Source organism: Phascolarctos cinereus, unplaced genomic scaffold (assembly GCF_003287225.1).
Source record: "Phascolarctos cinereus isolate Bilbo 61053 unplaced genomic scaffold, phaCin_HiC Scaffold_9;HRSCAF=440, whole genome shotgun sequence".
NCBI classification, from domain to species: domain Eukaryota; kingdom Metazoa; phylum Chordata; class Mammalia; order Diprotodontia; family Phascolarctidae; genus Phascolarctos; species Phascolarctos cinereus.
Genome location: NW_027556402.1, coordinates 251,706,428 through 251,731,002, shown reverse-complemented (window position 1 = coordinate 251,731,002; position 24,575 = coordinate 251,706,428). Strand labels below are relative to the sequence as shown.

Sequence of the window (24,575 nt, the reverse complement as noted above, 5' to 3'; positions counted from 1 at the left end):
TTTCCTCTACTTCCCTTACTTGCTTCTCAAAATCCCTTTTGAGCTCTTCCAAGGCCTGGGACTGATTCATATTTTTCTTGGAGGCTTTGGATGTAGGAGCTTTGACTTTGTTGTCTTCTTCTGGTTGTGTATTTTGATCTTCTTTTTCACCAAAGTAAGATTCTGTGGTCTGACTCTTTTTGCACTGCTTGCTTATGATCCCAGGAAATTGCTTGAGTTTTAAACTCTTTGTTAAGGTAAGAGTCTGCTTCCGATGTAGAGAATGTACTGCCCCAAGCTTCGGGGGTTTGTATAGCTGTTTTGAGAGATACTTGTAGGGACCTGTAAATTTTCAGTTCTTCCAAGTTGGCATGATAAGGGGCGAGGTGTTTACTCCTTTCCTGGCCTGTGACCACAAGTACTCCTTTCTGTCCTGTAACTGTGAGGAGGGGTTGCTCTCCACAGCCACTACAAGGTCCACCAAGCCAGAGCTCCTCCTCACCCCAGTACCACAGCTCAGAACTGTGACCCAGATCCAAGCACAGGCAAAGCAAGAGATTCCTGCCTCAGCACTGGCAAAGAGATCCCTGCGGTCCCTCTCTGATCAGCCACTGGATTCCCCCTCAGTCTGTGGGTCGGAAGCTCGGGAAGAGCTGCCCCCAACCTCCCCGGCCATGCTCTTGGGGAATAGAGCTGAGACCCCGACTTCCTCTCTCAGCAATGATAGAAACAGACTTTTCCCAGTGACCTTTTAAGTTGTCTTTGGCAATCGTGAATTGAGGAGTCTGGAAACCTCCACAGCTGCCCGTGATTCATTCCTCTGAGGCCTGCTCCAGGTTTCCTGCAGCCTGTGCGCCCACTCTGCTCTGCGCTGCGCTCCCAGCCTGGCATGATACACCTTTCTGATCAATCATCCAGGTTGTCTTGGGCTGGAAATTTGTTTTACTCTGTCTTTTTGTGGGTTCTGCTGCTTCAGAATTTGTTTAGAGCCATTTTTTTATGAGTATTTGGAGGGGTTTGGGGCAGAGCTCAAGCAAGTCATTGCTTTCACTCAGCCATCTTGGCTCTGCCTGTAGTATTCTGTTTATAAGCTAGGGCACATGAGTACTTAGAATAAATTAAGACAACTGCCTTGGGGAAAAAAAATTATAAAAACAAAACAAAATAAAAACAAAAACAAAAAGATAGGAAATCAGAGTGCCGTGTCTTTCAGTTCTGTTTCAAGACTGGACATATTCTAACGTCTAAAGCACATCATCATTTCTCTCTCTCTCTCTCTCTCTCTCTCTCTCTCTCTCTCTCTCTCTCTCTCTCTCTCTCTCTTTGTCTCTGTCTCTCTCTCTGTCTTTCCCTCTTTCTTTCTCTCTCTCTTTCTCTCCCTCCCTCCCTCATTCCTTGTGCGTGGTTGTTGCTTTCTGGCTGGGTACGGTGAGAAAAAATTGTTATTTCTCTCCTATATTAATAACCAATTAATATTGGGAGGGTGAGGATCCAGGTTTTTTTCTTTTCTATTTCTTCATTCAAAGTATAATCTTTCAAGGGCGTTTCTGACCCTGCTCCCTAAATTCTCTCCACTTAAACCATCTTATCTGGATGGAATTCCTACCCCACTATTGCTCATTGTTCATTGACTGAGTGGATCCGTTTATATAGGTTGTCCAAGGCAGAAGTGGTGTGGCTTGAGATGAGTGACATGATCACTTTCACATCATCAGCTCCTCATTAGAATAAGCCCATCTCTCACTATAATATTCATTCTCTTATTAATTCTTAATTAATCAGAGTTAATTTTCAACTGTGGGATCATCCACTCTTTCAAGGTCATGTAAGCATTGAGTGGCTTATCTGTGTTTTTTTTTGTTGTTGTCGTTGTTAATGAGAGAAAGCCAAGTGACCATCATTTTACTAGTTATCTGCTGGACATAATTAATAAAATTGATTAGTAATCACCCAGAAAATTTGTCCTGAAATTTTCATATGTTACAGAAGCCTTATCTTTGACCTGTGTGCTCCCAAATTTTCCTATAATATCCCCAGGGAAATGTTCTTGAGGCTGGAGGAATGCATATGTACACAATGACATTATAATACTGATGAATGGAAAATATGAAGGAGAAAGATTTTAAATCCTCACTATAATACTTAAACTATGGAACCATTGTCATGGGTGCACAACATATTTTTTTGATTAAAAGAATCAAAATCATTAGGGAAATTTCTTTATATGAGGAATATTTGATTTGTATAAGCAGAATCGTGTACATACCATAAGAATCCAGATTTGTAGTTATCATTAAAAGAAACAAATTTAAAAAGTATTTCCGTGTAATTCATTATTAATTCATGGCCTTTATGTAGGAGAAAGACAGAATTACTATTTTCAGTGTGTTTTCAATTCCTATATCTATTTTGAAAGTATAGGATTATCCATAAAGTGACCCCTTAGGGGTCATTGTAGGTGGATCAATACTGGAATAGATTATAGGCAGTTTATTTTTTTTTTAGTAAACATATGAAAGTGAATTGATACTATTACCATATTTTTATCCATATATGGACATATGAAGAAATGTGTCTATCTTATTCATCCTCTAGAATACTTGTCCTTCTGATTTAGAAGGAGGAGTTCAAAATGAGGCTGAGCTTGATGTAGAACGACTAAAGCTGTGCTTTATTGGAGATAGAGAGCTATGATCCATATTGGATACATTTAGATTCACTTTTTGGTTGTTTGCAGATGCAGAGCAGTGCCTGCAGTGCCCTGAAGATGAGTACCCAAGCAAGGAGAGAGATCGATGCCTCCCCAAGACTGTGACCTTCTTGGTCCTTGAAGAACCTCTTGGAATGACCCTGGCCTATGCAGCTCTCTGCTTCTCCCTCCTCACCACTCTGGTCCTTGCAGTATTTGTGAAGCACAGAGACACTCCCATAGTCAAAGCCAATAACCGCAGTCTCAGCTACACTCTTCTGGTCTCCCTCAGCCTCTGCTTCCTCTGCTCCTTGCCCTTCATTGGCCGTCCTAACACCACCACTTGTCTCCTGCGACAAACCACATTTGTAGTTGTGTTTACAGTGGCCATTGCCTCCATTTTAGCTAAAACCATCACTGTGGTTCTGGCCTTCAAGGCCACAAAGCCAGGCAGCAAGTTCAGGAGGTGGCTGGGCCCTACAGCATCTTATTCTGTCATTTTTGTCTCTGTGGCATCTGGCTTGGGACCTATCCCCCATTCCTGGAGATGGACATTCATGCGGAGCCTGCCTTCATTGTCATTCAACATAATGAGGGCTCCATCCTTACTTTCTAATGTGTCTTGGGCAACATGGCCTTGCTGGCTTTGGGGAGCTTCACAGTAGCTTAACCGGACAGGAATGTGCCAAACACTTTCAATGAAGCCAAGTTCCTGACATTCAGCATGCTTGTATTCTGCAGTGTCTGGTTGGCATTTCTACCCACATATCAGAGCACCAATGGCAAGGCCATGGTGGCCGTGGAAGTCTTTTCAATCTTGACCTCCAGTGCTGGGATTCTCACTTGCATCTTTGCTTCTAAGTGCTATGTGATCTTTTCTGAGGTCAGAAAGAAATACCCTGGAGATACTGAAAAAGAAAGCTACTCACTGAGAAGTTAGATGTCCTCAAATTCTTCCTCACTAATCACGGTGAAGTAGCTCCTTGGCTCCTACAGTCTTAATAAAATATTTTCAATATATCTAGCTCGTGTGCCTTCAAATTTCTCTTAATATCATCTCTTTTTCAATTGAACCTAATAGCATTTTGAAGAGAGTCATATTGACTGACTTCTGAATAAACATAGTTCTTATTTTGAAATATCTTACCTACGGCAGACACTTAATATATAAAGATGATTTAAAACAATAGTGGAAACAGTCGATGAACTTAAAGATGTGAGTGCTTGGTTTCAGATTCTAACCTTTTATCAGTCCTTACAGCATTCAGAGTCATTGATTTCTTATTTACCATATTGAAACTATAATTTCCCATTTCTCTATTTGTGTGATATCATTTGAGTGATATCAGTCATTACATTTATTAAATATTATTGGATGAATTGAACATAACTCCAAGAGATTATTTGCTGGAGAATGTGTAAGAACTAATTCATTTGCTGACTAAGGTTGTTTTTCACCAATGAACATATACAAGAAGTTTTTATGCCTTTCATTTCTTTCCATCAATTATAAAACTAGGAAGTCATGGTCTGGTCCAGAAAATGTTTGCTAAATCCTTATTGTTCCTTCTGATATTTTTAGCAACAATACCTTTAGATATATCAGTAGTTTATATCATAAGACATAATAAAAATGAGAAAGTAGTCATGTGTTAGTAGTTCACTTTTTTTTTCCAGGAATCTACTTCAATTGAGCTGTTCTTCAGGTCATATTTTTATTCATCCCATCCCCCATTACTTTTCACTGGGCAGCATCTTACTATTTGCTTTGTTTTTGTGACATATGTGAACATTTCACTGGACTCAGAATGCTTTGATGGAAAATTGATATGTAAAATTCTGAGACCTCCTCTACAAATTAGATGGGATACTGGATGTCTTACTCTTTTAAAAGAAGGTGGTAATGTCTGTGCAATAATGAAAAGGACAAAATGACACATCCTAGATCTCTGTCATTTTCTTTTATTTTTCTTTGTTTCTTTTAGGGAATTTTAGTTCAAAGACAGGAAGAAAAACCCCAGGATGATGGTTGCTTTTTTTTCCCAAGGTCAGCTTTCTTCTAGAACAAGTAATATAAATGAAAAGTTAAAAAAAAAAAGCCAAGTACAAGGACAAAAAGCCAAGAACTAGTCCCTAGTGAATTCTTGGAGAAAATGTATTTGAACCTAATGTCACTAATCCAGCACTCCAAGTATGCTCACTGGTCCTGGCTTTCCTCTGCTCTGACAGTTCATTCACAAGTATGACACAAGTCTATGACCCCTTTGGCTTCTATAGTTTTAGAAACTTTTGATCTCAGTCCTTTGTGATTTCTTTGGCAGAGAGTGAGTGTCAGTACTCCCAGGGTTAGTGGAAGACATTCTATATTGTATGGTTACCTTTCTGATTTCTCCTGATCCAAATTCCCCATCCTCGGCCAGATAATTTTCAACACCCATGTGCCAGAGACAAACTTACATGCCTCTCTTTCAGAGTTAAGCCCACACAATTTCCCATCCCCATATCAGTGAGTTAAGGACAATGAATAAAAGTCATCCTTAGGACCAAGAAGAAGATAAGATGTGTCTATCGCTTTTTGGAGATAATATATTTTACTAAGGGAATCTGAGAGAGTCAACTTAAAAACTGATTTATATAATGTATAACTTCAGCAAAGATACAGGATATACAATAACCCCACACAAATGATTAACATTTCTACTTATTATCAACCAAATGAAGCAGAGAGCCCTAGAAAGAGAAATTCCTTGTAATATGACTACAAACAGTATACAATCTCTGAGGCTCTATCCAACAAGACAATGGAATTATATGGAAATTATGAGAAATACCTTTAGACAAATAGAGAAATATCTAAATAATTGGATAAATATTAATTGTCCGTGTTTAAGGCAATGAAATATAATCAAATAAAAATATTTAATTTTACTTATTTTGTCACATTACCCAGCTCTATGAAGTAAATCTGTAGTAATTTGATTGCTATTAAGTAAATGCCAACACTATGAAAGTCAGTTTACTGATCTGATGCTTACTGAATATTCAAATTATGACTTTATAGAACTTAATGATATTTTAACTGAATTAGTTTGAAGAAATAACTAATTTAGTATATTTAGGGAGATAAAGCATTAGATGAAAGGGGAGGAATGGCACTCACAGACCTCAAACTATAATATAAACTGCAGTCATCTAAACCACTCGTTATTTTTTAAAAATAGAGAAGTAAAACAATGAAATGGGGTAAGGGGGAATCAGAAACAATTGAACTCGAGAAAACTCAGGTTTTGAGAGTTGGATTGTAAGGAAAGGTGAGCGCTCCAGGCTTGACTCTTTTGAATTGTGGTGCTGGAGAAGATTTTTGAAACTCTCTTGGACAGCAACGAGATGGCATCAGACCATTTTTCAGGAAATTAATATAGGCTATTCACTGCAAAGTCAAACGCTGAAGCTGAAGCTTAAATACTTTATGCACATAATGATAAGTTGGGACTCACTTAAAACACCCTGATGTTGGATATGATTGAAGGGGAAAAAAAAAAGGAAAAGGGGATATCAGAGGATGAGATAGATAGATAGTGTTGTGGAAATAAATAACAAGAACTCAGATAGACTTTGAGAGATATTGGGGAATAGATGGACCTGGCATGCTATGGCCCATTGGAGCACAAATTGTCAAAAACAACTAGACAACAACAACAACAACAGCATGGACAAAGAAGTTGAACGAAATATTAACAAGTGCCCCAATAAGAAAATCCCCTGAACCAAATGCATCTTCGAGTGAATTCTGTGAGTTTTCAGGGACAGTTCATAATAATACTGTATAAAGTATTTGGAAAAAACAGATTAATAAAGAGTCATAGCAAATATATTTTATGACCCATATATGGTTTTGATCCCTAACCTAGAGAACAAGAACAGAGTAAGAAAACTATAGACCAATTACCTTAATGAACGTTGTCGGAAAATATTAAATAAAATACTAGGAAGGAGATTAAAGCAATATATTGCAGAGAGAAGTATGATTTCTTTGCATAAATATAGGTCTGTTTCAACCTGAAGAAAACTAGATGCATAACTGACCACATCAATAAAAAAGAACAAAAATCACAATTGTCTTAATAGATTCAGAAAAGCATTTGAAAAAATAAGACTCATTTGTATAAAAAACAACTTGAAAAGCCTAGGAATAAATGGATTCTTCCTTAAAATTATTAGTTATAGCTATTTAAAACCAAGTGCAAACATTATCTGTAACAGGGACAAACAAATCTTTTCCTATAGGATTTGAGAAAGGAGACAATGAGAAAAAAAACATGAGATGAATACAAATAGACAATGAAGAATGAAAAGTATAGCTGATAAAGTGAAATACCCAGCAAACACTAGAGAATCAATTCAAAACCAAGCTGAAAATATTAACAACTTAAGCAAACTTGAAGGATAGAAAATAGTCAAGGAAATCATCAGCACTGTGACCTGTTTATTACTTGTTCAGTTATATCTGACATTTTATGACCCCATGTGGGGTTTTCTTAGCAAGCAAGTTGGAGTGGTTTGCCATTTCTCCAGTGGGTTAAGGCAAATGGAGTTTTGGTGGAATGGCGGACCTGGAAGCCAGATAATAAGGTGTTAAGGAAAGAGTGAGAGGAGGGACAGTATAGGAACCTGTTGTGGGTGGCTGTTTCAAGGGTTTATAGGATGCTAGTTTGTGGAAGATAGAAAGATAAAGTGAGAGATTGTTTTCAGAATGCGGGTGTTTGTAGGGTATTTGTAGGTAGTAGGGTATAAGCCAATAGAAACACCAACACTTAACCCCCAAGTGCCAAACTGAGGGTAGAAGAATCAGTGGAAACCAACTTGGAAAACCACCAGGTACCTCAGCATTCTACAACAAATGGGTCTCCCAGTGCCTCAGGAAAATAAGGGAAGAAGAATTTTAAAAGTCAAATGAGAGAGGTAGAAGAAAAAATGAGAAAAGAAATGAGAGGTATGCAAGAGAGTCAATAGCTTGGAAAAGGAAGGACAAAAATTAACTGTAGAAAACAAGTCCTTAAATAATACAAGTGGCCAGCTTGGGGGAAAAAATAGTACACTGAAGAAAACAAGTCCTTAACCGTAACCCTAACCCTAACCCTAACCAGAGAACAACTGAACCAGAAGAAAAATGGGGTGCAGCAGTCCAGTAGCCCAGGTACCTGTAGGGATTAACAGGAAAAGCCCCTATAACCCTGGGGAAGGGGAGAAGTACAGAATGGGAGGTGTCCCAGCAAGCTAGTGGAAAGCCCCACCTCATCATGCCAGGAGGAGATCCTGAAACCCAGGTGGTGGAGCAGGTAAACACCAATACCTGGTCCCCAGAGTGCCTCAGTGAAGGCAGGGTACTAGTGGAAACAAGCTCAGAAACCACAAGGTGCCTTGGCATTCTACAGTAACCGGGTCTCCCCATTCTTCAGCAAAACTAAGAGAAACAGCACTACAAAGGCCCCCACACGGATAAACACCCTTCAACATCCATCTGAAAGGAGCTGAAGAAAGCAAAAGGAAAGGAAAAGCAGGCAACATCCAGGAGCCAGACTACCCAATCCTATCCCTGGAGTTCCAGTGTTGCTGATTCCAGCCCAATACAAGGAGAGCTGCCAGAACCCTACAGCCTCCAATTGCCACCATCAGAGACCCCAGCACACAAAGCCAGTGACCAGGCCCAAGGCTCCCAATACAAGAAGCTTGGGTTAGTGCCCTCTACTCCCCAGGAGGAGAGCTCAATCTCTTTAAAGACCAGGAAATAAGCAAACATCGTGAGTAAAAAAGAACGTACTGTAGATTCATATAATGAGAACAGTGAAGATCAAGGGAGAAATTTTGAAGAAGACAACATTGTCAACAAACCCACATCTGGAACCTGAAAAGGGAATATGAACTGGTCTGAAACCCAAAAAGCCTTCTTAGAAGAGCTCAAGAAGGATTTAAAAAATCAAATGAGAGAGGTAGAAGAATCTTTACAAAATACAGTTGGCCAACTGGAAGGAAAGTACACTGAAGAAAACAAGTCCCTAAAAAACACAATTGGCCAAATGAGGAAAGAGATATGAAATCTAATAGTCACCACACAACATAGTTGTTGGTATGTACAATGTTCTCCCGGTTCTGCTCACTTCACTCAGCATCAGCCCATACAAGTATTTCCAGGTTTTTTCTGAAGTCCACCTGCTCATCATTTCTTATACCACAATATTATTTCATTGCATTCATATACCACAACTTGTTCAGCCTTTCCCCAATTGGTGGGCATTCCTTCAATTTCCAATTCTTTGCCACCACAGAAAGAGCTGCTATAAATATTTTTGTACATGTGGGTCCTTTTCCCATTTATTTGATCTCTTTGGGATACATCCTTAGAAGTGCTATTGCTGGGTCAAAGGATATCACATTTTTATAGCCCTTTGAGCATAGTTCCAAATTGCTTTCCAAAATGGTTGGATCATTTCACAACTTCACCAATTAGTGCTCCAATTTTCCCACATCTTTTCCAAGATTTATCATTTTCCTGTTATGTCATGTTGGCCAGTCTGATAGGTATTATGTGGTACTTCAGAGTTGTTTTGATTTGCATTTCTCTAATCAATAGTGATTTAGAGCATTTTTTCTTATGACTATAGATGGCTTTAATTTCTTCATCTGAGAACTGCCTGTTCATATCCTTTGACCATTTATCAGTTGGGGAATGACTTATTTCTCCCTTTTATTGATGTAAACATTTAGAGAAATTTTCATCTGATTACTGATTTGCTGCATCCCATAAATTTTAGTATGTTGTTTTATTATCATTTGATAAAATTATTTACTCTTTCTATGACATTCTTTAAATCACTCATTCTTCAGCCAAAAAGAAACAATTTAAATATCATGAAAGTACAGTCAGGATTACACAGGACCTTACAGCTTCTACATTAAAAGACTGTAGGGCGTGGAACATGATATTCCATAAAGCAAAGGAGTCTGGAATGCAGCCAAGGATCAATTACCCAGCAAAAATGAGCATCATTTTTCAAGGGAGGAGGTGGATATTCAACGAAATAGGAGATTTCCAAACTTTCCTGATAAAAAGACCAGAGCTCAACATAAAATTTGATCTACAAGTACAAGACTCAAGAAGGACTTAAAAAGGTAAATGGGACATAAAGATATAATATGTTGTTAATGGGGGGGGTCTGCTTAAACCCCTACAAGGGAATATGAGACTTGCAACCCTTGAGAACTGTATTGTTATTACACCATGTTAAAGGAGTATACACAAAGAGGGTGGATATTAGTTGACTTTGTTGTAATGATAAAACAAATCTAATCAAGTGGGTTAAATGGATCCAATTATGAGGATCAAGTAAGAGGATCAATCTGATCTTAGAAAATGTACTGAGAAAGGAGGAAGCAGACAAGGGTAAATTACATTACAGGAAAAGGCATGAAGTCCTATTACAACAGAGGGACAGAAGGGAGTGGGGTAGCACTGTTTGAACCTTACTCTCATCAGATTTGGCTCAAGAACGGCATAACATAATCAGTTAGTTATAGAAAACTAACTTGCCCTATAGGCAGTAGGAGGGAAAACGGGAAAGAAAAGGAAGGGGAGAAAGAAAAGGGAGGGGTGGAAGAAGGGAGGGAAAAAGCAGTAAGAGTAAAGGGGAAGAAAAGGGAAAGGGATAATAAAATGGGGGAGGGACTGAAGGAGGAGATGGTCAAAAGCAAAACATTAGTGAAGGGGGGAAAGGAAAAAGGAGAAAGAAAAGCATAAATAGGGGGAAAACAGGATGGAGAAAAAGACACAAGTAATCATAACTGTGAATGTGAATGGGATGAACTCTCCCATAAAACGGAAATGGATTGCAGAATGGATTAAAAACCATAATCCTACAATATGTTGTTTACAGGAAACACATTTGAAAAAGAGTGACACATACAGGGTAAAGGTAAAATGCTGGAGCAGAATATATCATGCGTTAGCTGAAGTAAAAAAAGCAGGGGTAACAATCCTGATCTCAGACAAAGCAAAAGCAAAAGTAGATCTAATCAAAAGAGATAAGAAAGGAAACTACATCCTGCTAAAAGGCACCATAGACAATGAAGTAATATCATTACTAAACATTTATGCACCAAATGGTATAGCATCCAGATTCTTAGAGGAGAAGTTCAGGGAGTTATAGGAAGAAATAGACAGCAAAACCATACTACTGGGTGACCTGAACCTCCCCCTCTCAGCACTAGATAAGTCTAACCACAAAATAAACAAGAAAGAAGTTAAGGAGGTGAATAGAACATTAGAAAAGTTAGGTATGATAGACCTCTGGAGAAAACTGAATGGGGATAGAAAGGAATATACTTTTTCTCATCAGTACATGGCACATACACAAAAATTGACCATGTACTAGGGCATAAAAACCTCACAATCCAATGCAGAAAGGCAGAAATATTAAATGCATCCTTTTCAGATCATGATGCAATAAAATTATATGTAATAAAGGGCCATGGAAAGATAGACTAAAAAATAATTGGAAACTAAATAATTTAATCCTAAAAAATGATTGGGTCAAACAACAAATCATAGAAACAATCAATAATTTCATTCAAGAGAATGACAATAATGAGACAACATACCAAAACTTATGGGATGCAGTGAAAGCAGTTCTTAGGGGAAGTTTTATATCTCTAAATGCTTACATAAATAAAATAGAAAAAGAGGAGATTAATGAATTGGGCATACAACTAAAAAAACTAGAAAAAGAACAAATTAAAAATCCTCAACTAAACACCAAATTAGAAATATTGAAAACCAAAGGAAAAATTAATAAAATTGAAATTAAGAAAAATATTGAACTAATAAATAAAACTAAGAGCTGGTTTTATGAAAAAACCAATAAAATAGATAAAACTTTGGTTAATTTAATTTAAAAAAAGAAACAAGAAAACCAAATTACTAGTATCAAGAATGAAAAGGGCAAAGCTACCACCAAGGAAGAGGAAATTAAAACAATAATTAGGAATTATTTTGCCCAACTATATACCAACAAATTTGACAATCTTAGTGAAATGGATACATATTTACAAAAATATAAATTGCCCAGATTAACCGAAGAGGAAGTAAAATACTTAAATAACCCCATCTCAGAAAGAGAAATTGAACAAACCGTTTATGAACTCCCTAGGAAAAAATCTCCAGGGCCAGATGGATTTACATGCGAATTCTATCAAACATTTAAAGAACAATTAATACCAATACTATATAGACTGTATTGGAGGCGGCCCCTGTTACTTGGTCTCTCTCTCTCTCCATGTGTATCAAAGGAGCAGACAGCCATCTCTCGAGATTGTAATAAAGGTAACCTTTGCTTTCCACCTTGAAAAAAAAATGTTGCTGATACTATGTACAATGATCTCTTTGCTCTGCTGACTTCACTTCCTATCAGTTCATATAATCATTTCCAGGTTTTTTCTGAAATTCTCCTGCCTGTCATTTCTCACATCACAATAGTATTCCATTATATTCATATACCATAAGTTGTTTAGCCATTCCTCAATTGAGTAGCATCCCCTAAATTTCCACTTCTTTGCTTCAATAAAAAGAGATGCTATAAATATTTTTTGTGCATGGATGTCTTTTTTCCTTTTCTGTGAGCTCTTTGGGATACAAACGTAGGAGAGGTATTGCTGCATCAAACTATATGCTCAATTTGATTGCCCTTTGGGCATTGTTCTGAACAGCTCTCCAGAACGTTTGGATCAGTTTGTAACTCCACAAACTATGCACTAGCCCCAATTTTCCAGCTTCTCTCCAACCTTCATCATTTTCCTTTTCTGTCATATTAGAAAATCTATAGGTAGGAGGTTCTACCTTTGAGTCGTTTTCATTTTCATTTCTCTAATAGTGATTTAAAGCATTTTTTTCATATGACTATAAATAGCTTTGATTTCTTCATCTCAGAAGTGCCTTGTATATCCTTTAACTATTTCTTGTATTCTTATAAACTTGACTCAGTTCTCTATATAATTGAGAAATGATGCCTTTATCAGAGACACTTGGTGCAAAAATTGTTTCCTAACTTTATGCTTTCCTCTGAATCTTGGTTGTACTGGTTTGGTTTGTGCAAAATCTTTTTAATTTAATGTAATTAAAATGATCAATTTCACATTTCATAATGCTCTCTAAATATTGTTTGGTTGTAGATTTTTTGCTTCTCCAAAAATATGGCAGGTAAACTATTCCTTGCTCCCCTAATTTTCTTAGGTTATCACCCATCATATTTAAATAATGTACCTATTTTGACCTTATCATGGTATAGGGCTTGAGATGTTGCTCTGTAGATAGTGTCTGCCATATTGTTTTTTACTCTTCTCAGCATTTTTTTGTCAAATAGTGAGTTCTAAGCCCAGAACCTGGAATCTTTGGGTTTTTACTACTGTGTACCATATCTAGTCCACTCTGTTTCTTGGCCAGTACCAGATAGTTTTGATTATTACCACCTTATAATATAGTTTGAGATCTAGTATGGCTAGGCCAACTCTCTTGATTTTTTTTTCATAAATTACATTGATATTCTTGACTTCTTGTTCTTCCAGATGAATTTTGTTGTTATTTTTTTCTTTCTTTATAAAATGCTGTTTTTTCATACTTTAACTGGAATAAGACAATATTTAAATTAATTTAGGTAGATTTCTCATTTTTATTTTATTGGCTGGGCCTACTCATGAGCAATTGATATTTTTTCCATATATTTTAGATTTGACTTTATTTGTGTGAAAGGTATTGTATAATTGTGTTCACAAAGTTTCTGAGTTTGTCTTGGCAGGTAGACTCCCAAGTATTTTATGTTATGTACAGTTATTTTTAATGGAATTTCTTTTTCTATCCTTTTGCTGCTGGGATTTGTTATAAATATATAGAGATCCTGATGATTTGTGTGGGTTTAATTTATATCCTATAACTTTGTTAAAGTTGTTAATTATTCCAAGTAGCTTTTTAGTGGATTTTGTAGGATTCTCTCTGCAAAGAGAAAATTCTCTATCATTTATCTGAATGACAGTCTTGTTTTCTCCTTCTCAATTTTCATTCCTTCATTTTTTTCTTTTCTTATTGCTATAGCTATCATTTCTAGCACCGTATTAAACAATAATAGTGACAATCAGCATGCCTGCTTCACTCCTGATGTTATTGGGAAGGCTTCTAGATTATTTCCATTACAGATAATGCTTGATGATGGTTTTATATAGACACTATTTATCATTTGAAGGAAAGCTCCATTCATTCCCATGTTCTACAAATGAATGGGTGCTGTATTTTTCAACAGCTTTTTAAGCAGCTGTTTAAATAGATAATCTAAAGCTTAAGAAAGAAAATAAGTCCTTGAAAACAATAATTAGGGAAAGATATGCTGATGATGTTCTAAGACACCAAGAAATCATAAAATACTTAACCCCTTCTCAGAAAAAGAAATTGAACAAGGCGTTGATGAACTCCCTCGGAAAAAATACCTAGGACCAGATGGATTTACAAGCAAATTCTATCAAACACTTAAAAAACAATTAGTTTCAATACTTATATAGATTAATTGGGAAAATAGGTGAAGGAGGAGTCTTATCAAATTCTTTTTATGATACAAATATGATGCTGATACCTAAACTGAGAAGAGTCAAAAAAAGAGAAAGGAAATAATAGACCAGTTTCTCTAATGAATATAGATGAAAAAAATCAAATAAAATATTAGCAAATATGTTAAAGCAACTTATCAGAAGAATAATACACCATGACCAGGTAGGATTTATACCAGGAATGCAGGGCTGTTTGAATATTAGGAAAACTATCAGCACAATTGATCATATCAACACCAAAACTAAAAGAAAACACAAGATCATCTCAAAAGATGTAGAAAAATCTTTTCACAAAATACAACACCCATTCCTATTAAAAACACTAGAAAGCATGGGAATGAATACTCTTTCTTAAAATAATAAATAGCATCTACCTAAAACCTTCAGCAAGCATCATATGTAATGAGGACAAGCTGGAAACATTTCCAATGAGATTGGGGGTTAAATGAGAAGGTCCATGTTGTTCAATATCGTACTGGAAATGTTAGCTTTAGCAACAAGAGAAGAAAAAAATGGAAAGTTTTAGAATACACAAAGAAGAAACAAAACTCTCACTTTTTGCAGATGACACGATGATATGCTTACAAAATCCTAGAGAATCAAGTAAAAAACTACTTGAAATAATAAACAACTTTAGCAAAGTTGCAGGCAATAAAACAAACCCACATTAATCATCAGCATTTCTATATATTACCAACAAAGCCCAATAGCAAGAGATAGAAAGAGAAATTCCATTTAAACTTATTGTAGACATTGTAAAATATTTAGGAGTCTACTTACAGAAAGAAACCCAGAAACGATATGAGCAAAATTGCAAAACACGTTTCACACAAATGAAGTCAGATCTAAATATTTGGAAAAAACATCAGTTGCTTATGGATAGGCCAAGCTAATATAACAAAAATGACAATTCTTCCTAACCAAATTACTTATTCAATGGCATACCAATCAAACTACCTAAATTATTTTATACAGCTAGAAAAAATAATAACAAAATTCATTTGGGAAAAAAAAGGTCCAGAATATCAAGGCAACTAATGAAGGGAAATGCAGGGGAAGGTGGCCTAGCCATTCCAAGTCTTAAATTATATTATAAAGCAGCAATCATCAAAACTGCTTGTTACTGGCTAAGAAACAGAATGGTGGATCAGTGGAATAGGTTAAGTATGCAAGACATAGTAGTCAATGACTATAGTAATGCATTATTTGATAAACCCAAGGACCCCAGCTTCTGGGATAAGAACCCACTTTTTCCACAAAAACTTCTGGGAAAACTGGAAAAGAGTGTGGCAGAATCTAGGCATAGATCAAAATCTCACACCATATACCAAAATAAAGTCAAAATGGGCTCATGATTTAGATATAAAGGCGGATACTGAAAGCAAACTGGGAGAGCAAGGAATAGTTTACCTATCAGATTTATGGAGAACAAAAGAATTCATGACCAAACAGGAGAAATAGAACATTACAAAAAGCAAAATGGATAACTTTGATTACATTAAATTGAAAAGGTTTTGCACAAACAAAGCCAATGAAGCCAAGAGAAGTAGGAAAGTAGAAAACTGGGAAAGAATTTTTACAAGCAGTCTCTCTGATAAGGGCCTCATTTGTAAAATATATAGAGAATTGAGTCAAATTTACAAGAATACAGGTCATTCCCCAATTGATAAATGGTCAAAGGATATGAACAGGCAGTTCTCAGATGAAGAAATTAGAGCCATTTAATATAGTCATATGAAAAAATACTCTAAATCACTATTGATTAGAGAAATGCAAATCAAAACAACTCTGAGGTACCACACCACACCTATCAGATTGGCCAACATGACAAAACAAGAAAATGATAAGTATTGGAGAAGATGTGGGAAAATTGGAACACTAATGCATTTTTGGTGGAATTGTGGAATGATCTAATCATTTTGGAGGGCAATTTGGAACTATGTCCAAAGGGCTATCAAAATGTGCATACCCTTTGACTTTGAAATAGCACTTCTAGGGCTATATCCCAGAGGATCATACAAATGGGAAAAGGACCCACATGTTAAAAAAAAATTATAACAGTTCTTTTTGTGGTGGCAAAGAATTGGAAATTGAGAGATGCCCATCAATTGGGGAATGGATGAACAAGTTGTGGTATATGAATGTAATGGAATTTGATTGCGCCATAGGAAATGATTAACAAGCTGACTTCAGAAAAACCAAGAAAGACTTGTATCATCTGATGCTGAGAGAAGTGAGCAGAAACAAGAGAACCTTGTACACAATAACGGCCACATTGTGTGATGACTAATGTTGATGCACTTAACCCTTCCCAGCAATACAAGGATCTAAGACATCTCCAAAGGCCTCGTGATGGAAATTGCAATCCATATTCAAAGAAAGAACTATGGAGTTTGAATGCAGATCAAAGCATAGTATTTGCTGTTTTTTTCTCCGTTGAGTTTTGTTTCTTCTTTCTGGTGGTTCCTCTATATTAGTTCTAATTCTTATTTACAGCATCGCTAATGTGAAAATATGTTTAATAGGAATGTATATGTATAACCTACGTTAGATTGTGCACTGTTTGGGGGAGCATGGTGGGGAGGGAGTGGGAGAAAAATTTTAAACTCAAAAGTAATTGTTGATAATTCAAAATAAATGAATTAAAAAAAAAAAAAGAAAAAACAACTCATCTGGAAAATAGATCCAGGAGAGAGAATTTAAAAATTATTGGACTATCTGAAAGCCATGTTCCAAAAAAAAGAGCCTAGTTATCATCTTTCAAGAAATTATCAAGGAAAACTGCCCCAGTATTTTAGAACCAGAGCACAAAATACAAATGGAAAGAATTCACTGATCACCTCCTGAAAGAGATCCCCAAAGGAAAACTCCTAGGAATATTGTAGCCAAATTCTAGAGTTCCCCAGTCAAGGAGAAAATATTGCAAGCAGCCAGAAAGAAACAATTAAAATATTGTGTAAATGCAATCAGGATAACTCAATGTTTAATAGCTTCTACATTAAGGGTCTGAGGGTATGGAATATAATATTCTGGAGGGCAAAGGAGATAGGATTATAACCAAAAATCACCTACCCAGCAAAATGAAATATAATCCTTCAGGGGAAAAAAATGGTCCTTCAGTGAAATAGGGAAGTTTCAAGCATTCTTGATGGAAAAACCAGAGTTGACAAGAAAATTTGATTTTCAAATACAAGACTCAAGTGAAATATGAAGAGGTAAACAGGAAAGAGAAACCTCAAGAGACTTATTATGGTCGAACTCTTTACATTCCTGCATGGAAAGATGATATTTGTAACTCATGAGACCTTTCTCAGTATTAGGGTAGTTGGAGGGGAAATATTTTATATTTATACATACATACATACATACATACATATATGTATATATATGTATATAATGTTATATAATATATATGTATGTCTATGTGTGTGTATGTATGTATGTATGTATGTATATACATTATATAGATTGAGGGCACAGGGTGAATTGAAGATGAAGAGCTGATATCCGGAGAATAAAATTAAAGGGTGAGAGAGGATTATACTTGGAGAAGAAGAAAGGGAGAGGTAGCATGGGGGTTAATTGTCTCACATAAAACAGATAAGAAAAGGCTTTTACAGTTGAAGGGAAACAGGGGAAGGTGAGAGGGAATGAGTGAATGTTTTTTTCATAAGATTTGGCTTAAGGAGGATATAACATACACATTCAATTTGTTGTGGAAATCTATCTTACCCTACAGGAAAATAGTGGGGGGAAGAGGACAAGAGAGCAGGAGGATGATAGAGGGAAGGGGATAATCAGAAGCAAATACTTCTAGGGAAGGACAGGGTCAAAAGAAAGAATAGAATAAATGGGGGGGGCGGTATAGGATGAAGGGAAATATACTTAGCTTTTCACAACATCACCAGAATGGAAGTGTTTTGCATGACTACACATGTACAATCTGTATCAAGTTGCTTGCCCTTTCAGTGAGGATGGGTGGGGAGGGAGGAAGGGAGAAAATATGGAACCCAAAGTTTTACAAAAAAAATGTTTAAATTGTTTTCACATGCAAATGGGAAATAAGAAATTCGGGAAATGAGGTATAGAAATCTATCCTGTCCTACAGGAAAATAGAAGGTGAAGGGGATAAGAGAAGGAGGGGAGAGATAGAAGGGAGGGCAGATTAGTGGAAGGGGTGTTCAGAATGCATGCCATCTAGGAGTGGAGGGTGGGATGAGATGGGGAGAAAATTTGGAACTCAAAATTCATGGAAGTGAATGCTGAAAACTAAATATAAATAAATTTTAAAAAGTAAAAAAAGAAGAATTTGAATGAAAAAAAGAATTTGGATGCTAAACCACTTGGTGCATATATTTTTAGTATTGATATTACTTCATTGTCTATGGTACCTTTTAATAAGATGTAGTTTCCTTCCTTATCTCTTTTAATTGGGTCTATTTTTGCTTTGGTTTATGTGAGATCAGGATTGCTACCTCTCCTTTTTTTTCCTTCAGGTGAAGAATAAGATATTCTACTCCAGCCTCTCATCATTACTCTGTGTGTATCTCTTTGTTTATGTGTATTTCTTATAAATATCATATTGTAGGATTCTGGGTTTTGATCCACTCTTTATCTGCTTCTATTGTATAGGAAAGCTTATCCCATTCACATTAACAGTTATAATTTGTGTGTGTTTCCCTCCATGCTATTTTCCCTCCTGTTTTTCCTCCATTTTTTTTCTCTGTTTCCCTCCTTGAAAGTGTTTTGTTTCTATCTACCACCTACCCAAATCAGCCTTTTATTCTGCTAGTCCCCCCACCTTTACTTAATTTCCTCCCATCCTACCACAGGTTTTAACAAAAGACCTCAGAATTTTTAAAAAAGTCAGAGTTATTTAGAAGAAGTACAGGAATTGGTGAAGGGAAGATTAAATGGCTTTTTGAGGTAACTTCAATATCTGTAACATGTGATTGTTTACTGGCTTTGTTATTCTTCTGTTGTCCATTTCCTAGGAAAAAGGAGAAAAAGAGTACAGAGTCCTGAGAAGAGCTAAATTTAAAAAAAAATATATGAAAAAAGAGAATGACAACTTTTGGAAGCTCCAAATTCAGAGGCTATTTTTTGTTTTGTTGATAGTTAAGCCTGGGACATGGGCACATATTCTTTCCCAAATAATTAAGAAATTCCTTACCTTGCCTTCATCTCCACCACTTCCTGAAGTGCAGCAATCCTGTCAATAGTGGCGGTGATGGGTCATGTGGAGATAAAGCCAGGATGGCTGCTGAGACATATGATATCCTGAATTTTAAGTTCTTCCCTGATCAGACTGAGACACTGGTGAAAGTGGGTGAAGTGACCCCTCACAGTCAGGGATTCAGCATTAATGAAGCAGATATTGAATGGCCTGAAGATTTCTCTCAGGTAAGGAACCAGTGAATAATATGAGCTCTGTGAATTAGCGTAAGAGAGGCCTGAACATTGTTGTTTCTTCATTGGCCCTGTGAAATTCTCCAACAACATTGGATATGACTGTAACAGCATGGTAGCATTCAATTACTCTTCTCTTTTGCTCTGAGTTAGACAGAACTTTAATTTATCTGATTTTCTTCTCTCAGTAATACCTTCATTTCTTTCTGGCTAAGTAACATAATGATCTCAATTTTCCATACAGCAAAAGTTTTGAAATGTATCAGATCAAGTGAGGAAGTTTAAAAAAAAAACAATATAGTGGAAAGTGGAGAATTTTTCCCCTCAAAGAGACCTATTGTACCAAAAGCTTCTCAATATCTGGAATCCTGCAACTACATACCTATTTTATCCTGAGTTTACGTTCATGACAAGAATCATCAGTAATTTTAGAAATGTTTAATTTAAATGTATTGGGTATGTCCTCTGTCAATGTCAAGAGTATGTATCTTCACAATTTCATTTACCTGTGTGTTTTTATAAATCCCACCCCCACTCCCTGCAGTAGTCCCCAGTGGAAGCTCCATATGTCAATCTAAAAATGAGGTCAGCATCAATTCATCTGATTCTTAATTAGATCCAATCAAGCTGAACTGTTCATTATAGTGTAAAGTTTGCATTCTAAACTCTCTAAATTCATGAATCCCTGAAAAATTCAGAATGCTTTAGTAAAACACAAAGAATAGGGTTTGTTTTGGGGAAAAGATAAGGAACTATTTCCTCTCAAGAGGTCACTGAATCATTTCAGGATTACCTGTAGAAAAAAAAGAAGTGCATTTTAGAGATATACTGCTATCAGGTACTTGAAGAGAAATGTGTAAGTAATAGATTAGTGTTAAAAAAAATCAAGGAGATTGTGCCTATTAAAAAATCTGTTCAGTTCATCCCTCAGGGGACAGATTATCTGGCACAGAAGAGGGAAATATAGGAAGAAATTCTCTATTGAGAAATTTCTCATCCTTGCTCTGCAGAGTTACAAATATTTTATTCTAATTGCCTTCCAAAGGAGAGGTTGGCAATCATTATCACCTCATTGCATCTATCTTCTAGCAATCATTCTTAATGTGATGTTTTCTCCCTTTCTCTGGTGGTAACCCAGACTCCAGCTTCCATGTGCAGTCTGAGCTGTGGCCCTGGATTCAAGAAGACAGTCCGTGAAGGCCAGCCCATCTGCTGCTTTGATTGCATCCTATGCCCTGAAGGGCAGATTTCCAACCAGACAGGTGGCTTTTTAAAGATAAAAGATAAATTCCTGAAGTAATAAACATAGTATTTTTTAAATCTTAACCTGAAGCAACTTTTACTTACCAAAATAATATTTTTTTAAGTTTCAATTATACTGAACTTAATCAACTTTATTCAATGTCCATGTACTCTACTCTTCGTAGGTAATATCAAAATATTATACACCGAAAGAGGGCATACTGAAAGCCTTAGTTTTAGCCCAGAAGAAATTACCTTCTTTCTGGTGGGGGTAAAGGTTCCTATTCAATAAATTGCTACAGCTTTTTAGTGGAACCCCCTCTCCATTTCCTGGATGCATCTTCTCTTTTCCTCTCTAATGAGATAAGAGACTTTGTTCAGTTCTTCACTTGGACTTTTGCACTAGTCTCCCATTTGTCTCTCTGCCTCCAGTCTCTGTCCTACCTTTTCATAGTACACAAAACCACCAAACTGAAATTCTACAAGCACAAGTTTTATCAATTTCCTGCTCAATGAATTCCAGTGGTTCCCTATTACTTTTAAAATGAAACATCACCTCTTATCATGACCAGTCCAGTTTTACACAAGATTCCGCTTAACATACTCTCAGATCCACTCATACTGCACTGTGTAACATCCTATTTTGAGCCAGATAAAAGATGAAATGACTGAGAAAAACAAAGGTTCAAACTTCTGATCACAGTGAAATATTAAGGAATGCATGATGCCAATTACATAACAAATTGGGACCAGGCCTTTGCAGCTTTGACACTGGACCCCCAAAACAGGGGGAGACAAATTTTTATATGTTAAAAAATTAATCAGAAAAAATAATTAATTAAAAGAAAGCAGTTAACCTGTTTAGTTACAGGCTACACAATTTGGTAATCTGATTTCCAATTTGTGGAAAGATTAGGGACTTTCCAAGTTGGGAGATGGAAGGCAAACAGGTATAATTCCCTGGAATCAGAAAAAGTGGTGGCCCACTCCCCCCAGATGCCTGTAAACTATCAAGGGAATGTGGAAACAATAACTTCATGACCTGTGTGGGGCCAGTTTTCAGATAAAACAAACGGATTGCTTGAGGTGGAAAATTGTGAGACAATTCCTTGTATAAACCTATGTATCTGACCAGGTTTCTTGTCAGCAGAGAGTCGGTCTGTCATCAAGGGTCTCTAAAAGCAGGCAGAAGTGGTACCACTTCCCAGACGTGCAGGCCTACGCTCAAACAATGCAATCAGCTTTTCTCATGGTTTCCATACTTGAATAACGTCTTTTCACTAGAGAAATTGACCAGACCCATAATTGAATAGAAAGGAAACTGAGCTAGCTCCAGAACTGAGTCACAAGGTAGAGTCAATGTGGTTCACTCAACCTGGCATAACCTCTTGCTGCTTGAAATACCTCAATTCCCTTTTTGATTTAGGGACTAGAGGCCAGCCCATTCCCTCCGTGGAGAATTTATCTGAGCCCAATCCATAAGTTTTTTTTTTCATATATTCATAATCAGAATCATGTGATTCAGGCTACAGATAAAAGTACTTAGGTGGCTCACAATGGACATATGTGTGTGTATATGTGTATGTATATGCGTGTATATATGTATATATATATATATATATATGTATGTATGTATGTATGTATGTTAAGTGGGAATAACCAGGAGTGAAGGTAATATGCTCTGAGCTTAAGTAATTTTTTCTATAATTTTTCTTTCTTTTTTTTTGAAATTTTGAAATTTATTTTAAACTTAAATAGAAAATGAGAAAAAAATCAAACAGCAGAACATGAGAGGATTCAATATAAAATAAATATAATATGTTATATTTATAATATATGATTATAATATATGAAATAAAAAACATGAATTTCAAAGATGTACAGCTTTTCTTTGCTTCCTTGCAGCTACCCTTTTGTCCTCTGCTGTCCACTTTTTTATTTAATTTTCCTCCTCACTTCCCCCCACCCTAAAGAAGGATACAATTAAGCTGATATATATGTGTGTGTCTGTGTGTGTGTCTGTGTGTGTATACATACACACAGATATCTATAAACATGCACATATATACTCATACACGTATATGATCATAGCAGGCACATTTCCATTTGTCATGCTTTGCTGTGAAGGTAGAGAGCATCTTCCTATGTAAGTCCAGGTGTTTCCATGTTCTTCTCAATCAAACAGCTCATCATGTCCTATACCACAGCAATATTTCAGCCTAGTTACATCCTATCTGAAAGATTGGTTATGAAAGATTGTTTTTTCCCCAGTTGCTCAGAGTTGGTGTGGAGGGGTTTACACTTCACTCAGGCTGAACCTCTGCCTCCCAGATGTCTGGTCTTTCCTGGGCTCTTCTTAAGTTGTCTTAGGATAACAATGGCTCTACCCTGACTTTTGTTTACTGTTGCTGCTCAACAATCCCTCTGAGATGATGTTCTATCTTTTTATTTTGTGGAACAAATTTGTGGAACCAAAAGTTTTCAGAACTACTCAGATGTCTTCCACAATGGACTAATTTTGAGGGAACAGATTTATGTCACCAAGGTAACCAAGAAAACTTTTCCAACATAAATACTGTGAAACAAAAGGCAAAAGTAATATAATGATGACCATTAATATTATATAGCATCAAGTCTCCTTTTATCCTAGTAACCTATTCTCAATATGCATTTAGTTAGATCATCTTAAGTCTCAATCATCCCACATAATCCTGTGGTCACTGGACAGAGTTTCTCCTGGAAATTCTGGAATTAGCAACATTCCCACAGTGGCTCAGAAGGGGGCTTTGTTTTCTGGTTCCAAATAATTTGGGTTTTTTTGTATATAAATGATTCATCTATTTTATCACCTAATATAATTTTATTTTTTCCGCTTACATGTAAAATAGTTTTAAAAATCATTTATATAAAATTTTTGTCTAACAGTACTTTTGATTTCCCAAATTTCACAATATGAGTGCTTAGAAATATAATAATAACATATGTAATATCATGTATTGAGAATGGGAAACAAGACCAATTAGTGGTCAAGTGATATCAATTCATCCAAATGCATTTTCAAATTATCCTACATAAAAAAATCATTAATCTTATTGTTGTTTCTGTTGTTATTTCCATTCATGTCTGACTCTTTATGACCCATTTTGGGTTTTCTTGGCAAAGACACTGGGATGGTTTGCCATTTTCTTCTCTAGCTCACTTTACACATGAGGAAGTGAATGAGAGTTAAGTGACTTGTCCAGGGTCACACAGACAGTAAGTCTCAGAGGCCAGATTTGAACCCATGAAAATGACTGACTCCAGCCTCAGCATTCTATTCACTACACTGCCTAGCTAGCCAATCTTTTCATTGCCTCTGGCATGTTATGCAAATTGCATCAAAAATCTGTAATGTAATTACATTCAATTAAAGAAGTAATAATAGTAATAAACATTTATATAGTGCCTACCTATAATCTTTGTGTTGATTCAATTATGAGGAGCTCTTTAAAGAAATAAATAACAGATTAAACAACTGGAGAAATATCCTATGCTCCTGGCTTTCCTGTTATAATGTAATAAAAATAAAACAATCCAGGGTTTCCATATGCCATTCACTGTGTTAAGCACTTCA

General features: G+C 36.2%; 1 protein-coding gene across 1 annotated transcript in view; it reads left to right on the top strand.

Annotated features, from left to right (window-relative positions):
- Positions 1–24,575, top strand: part of LOC110200738 (vomeronasal type-2 receptor 26-like) — a 107,196-nt gene that overhangs the window by 79,880 nt on the left and 2,741 nt on the right. Inside the window, 3 exon segments of the mRNA XM_078148883.1 lie at positions 2,717–3,294; positions 19,430–19,714; positions 20,859–20,982. Of these exon segments, the coding sequence (XP_078005009.1) occupies positions 2,717–3,294; positions 19,430–19,714; positions 20,859–20,982 (987 nt within the window).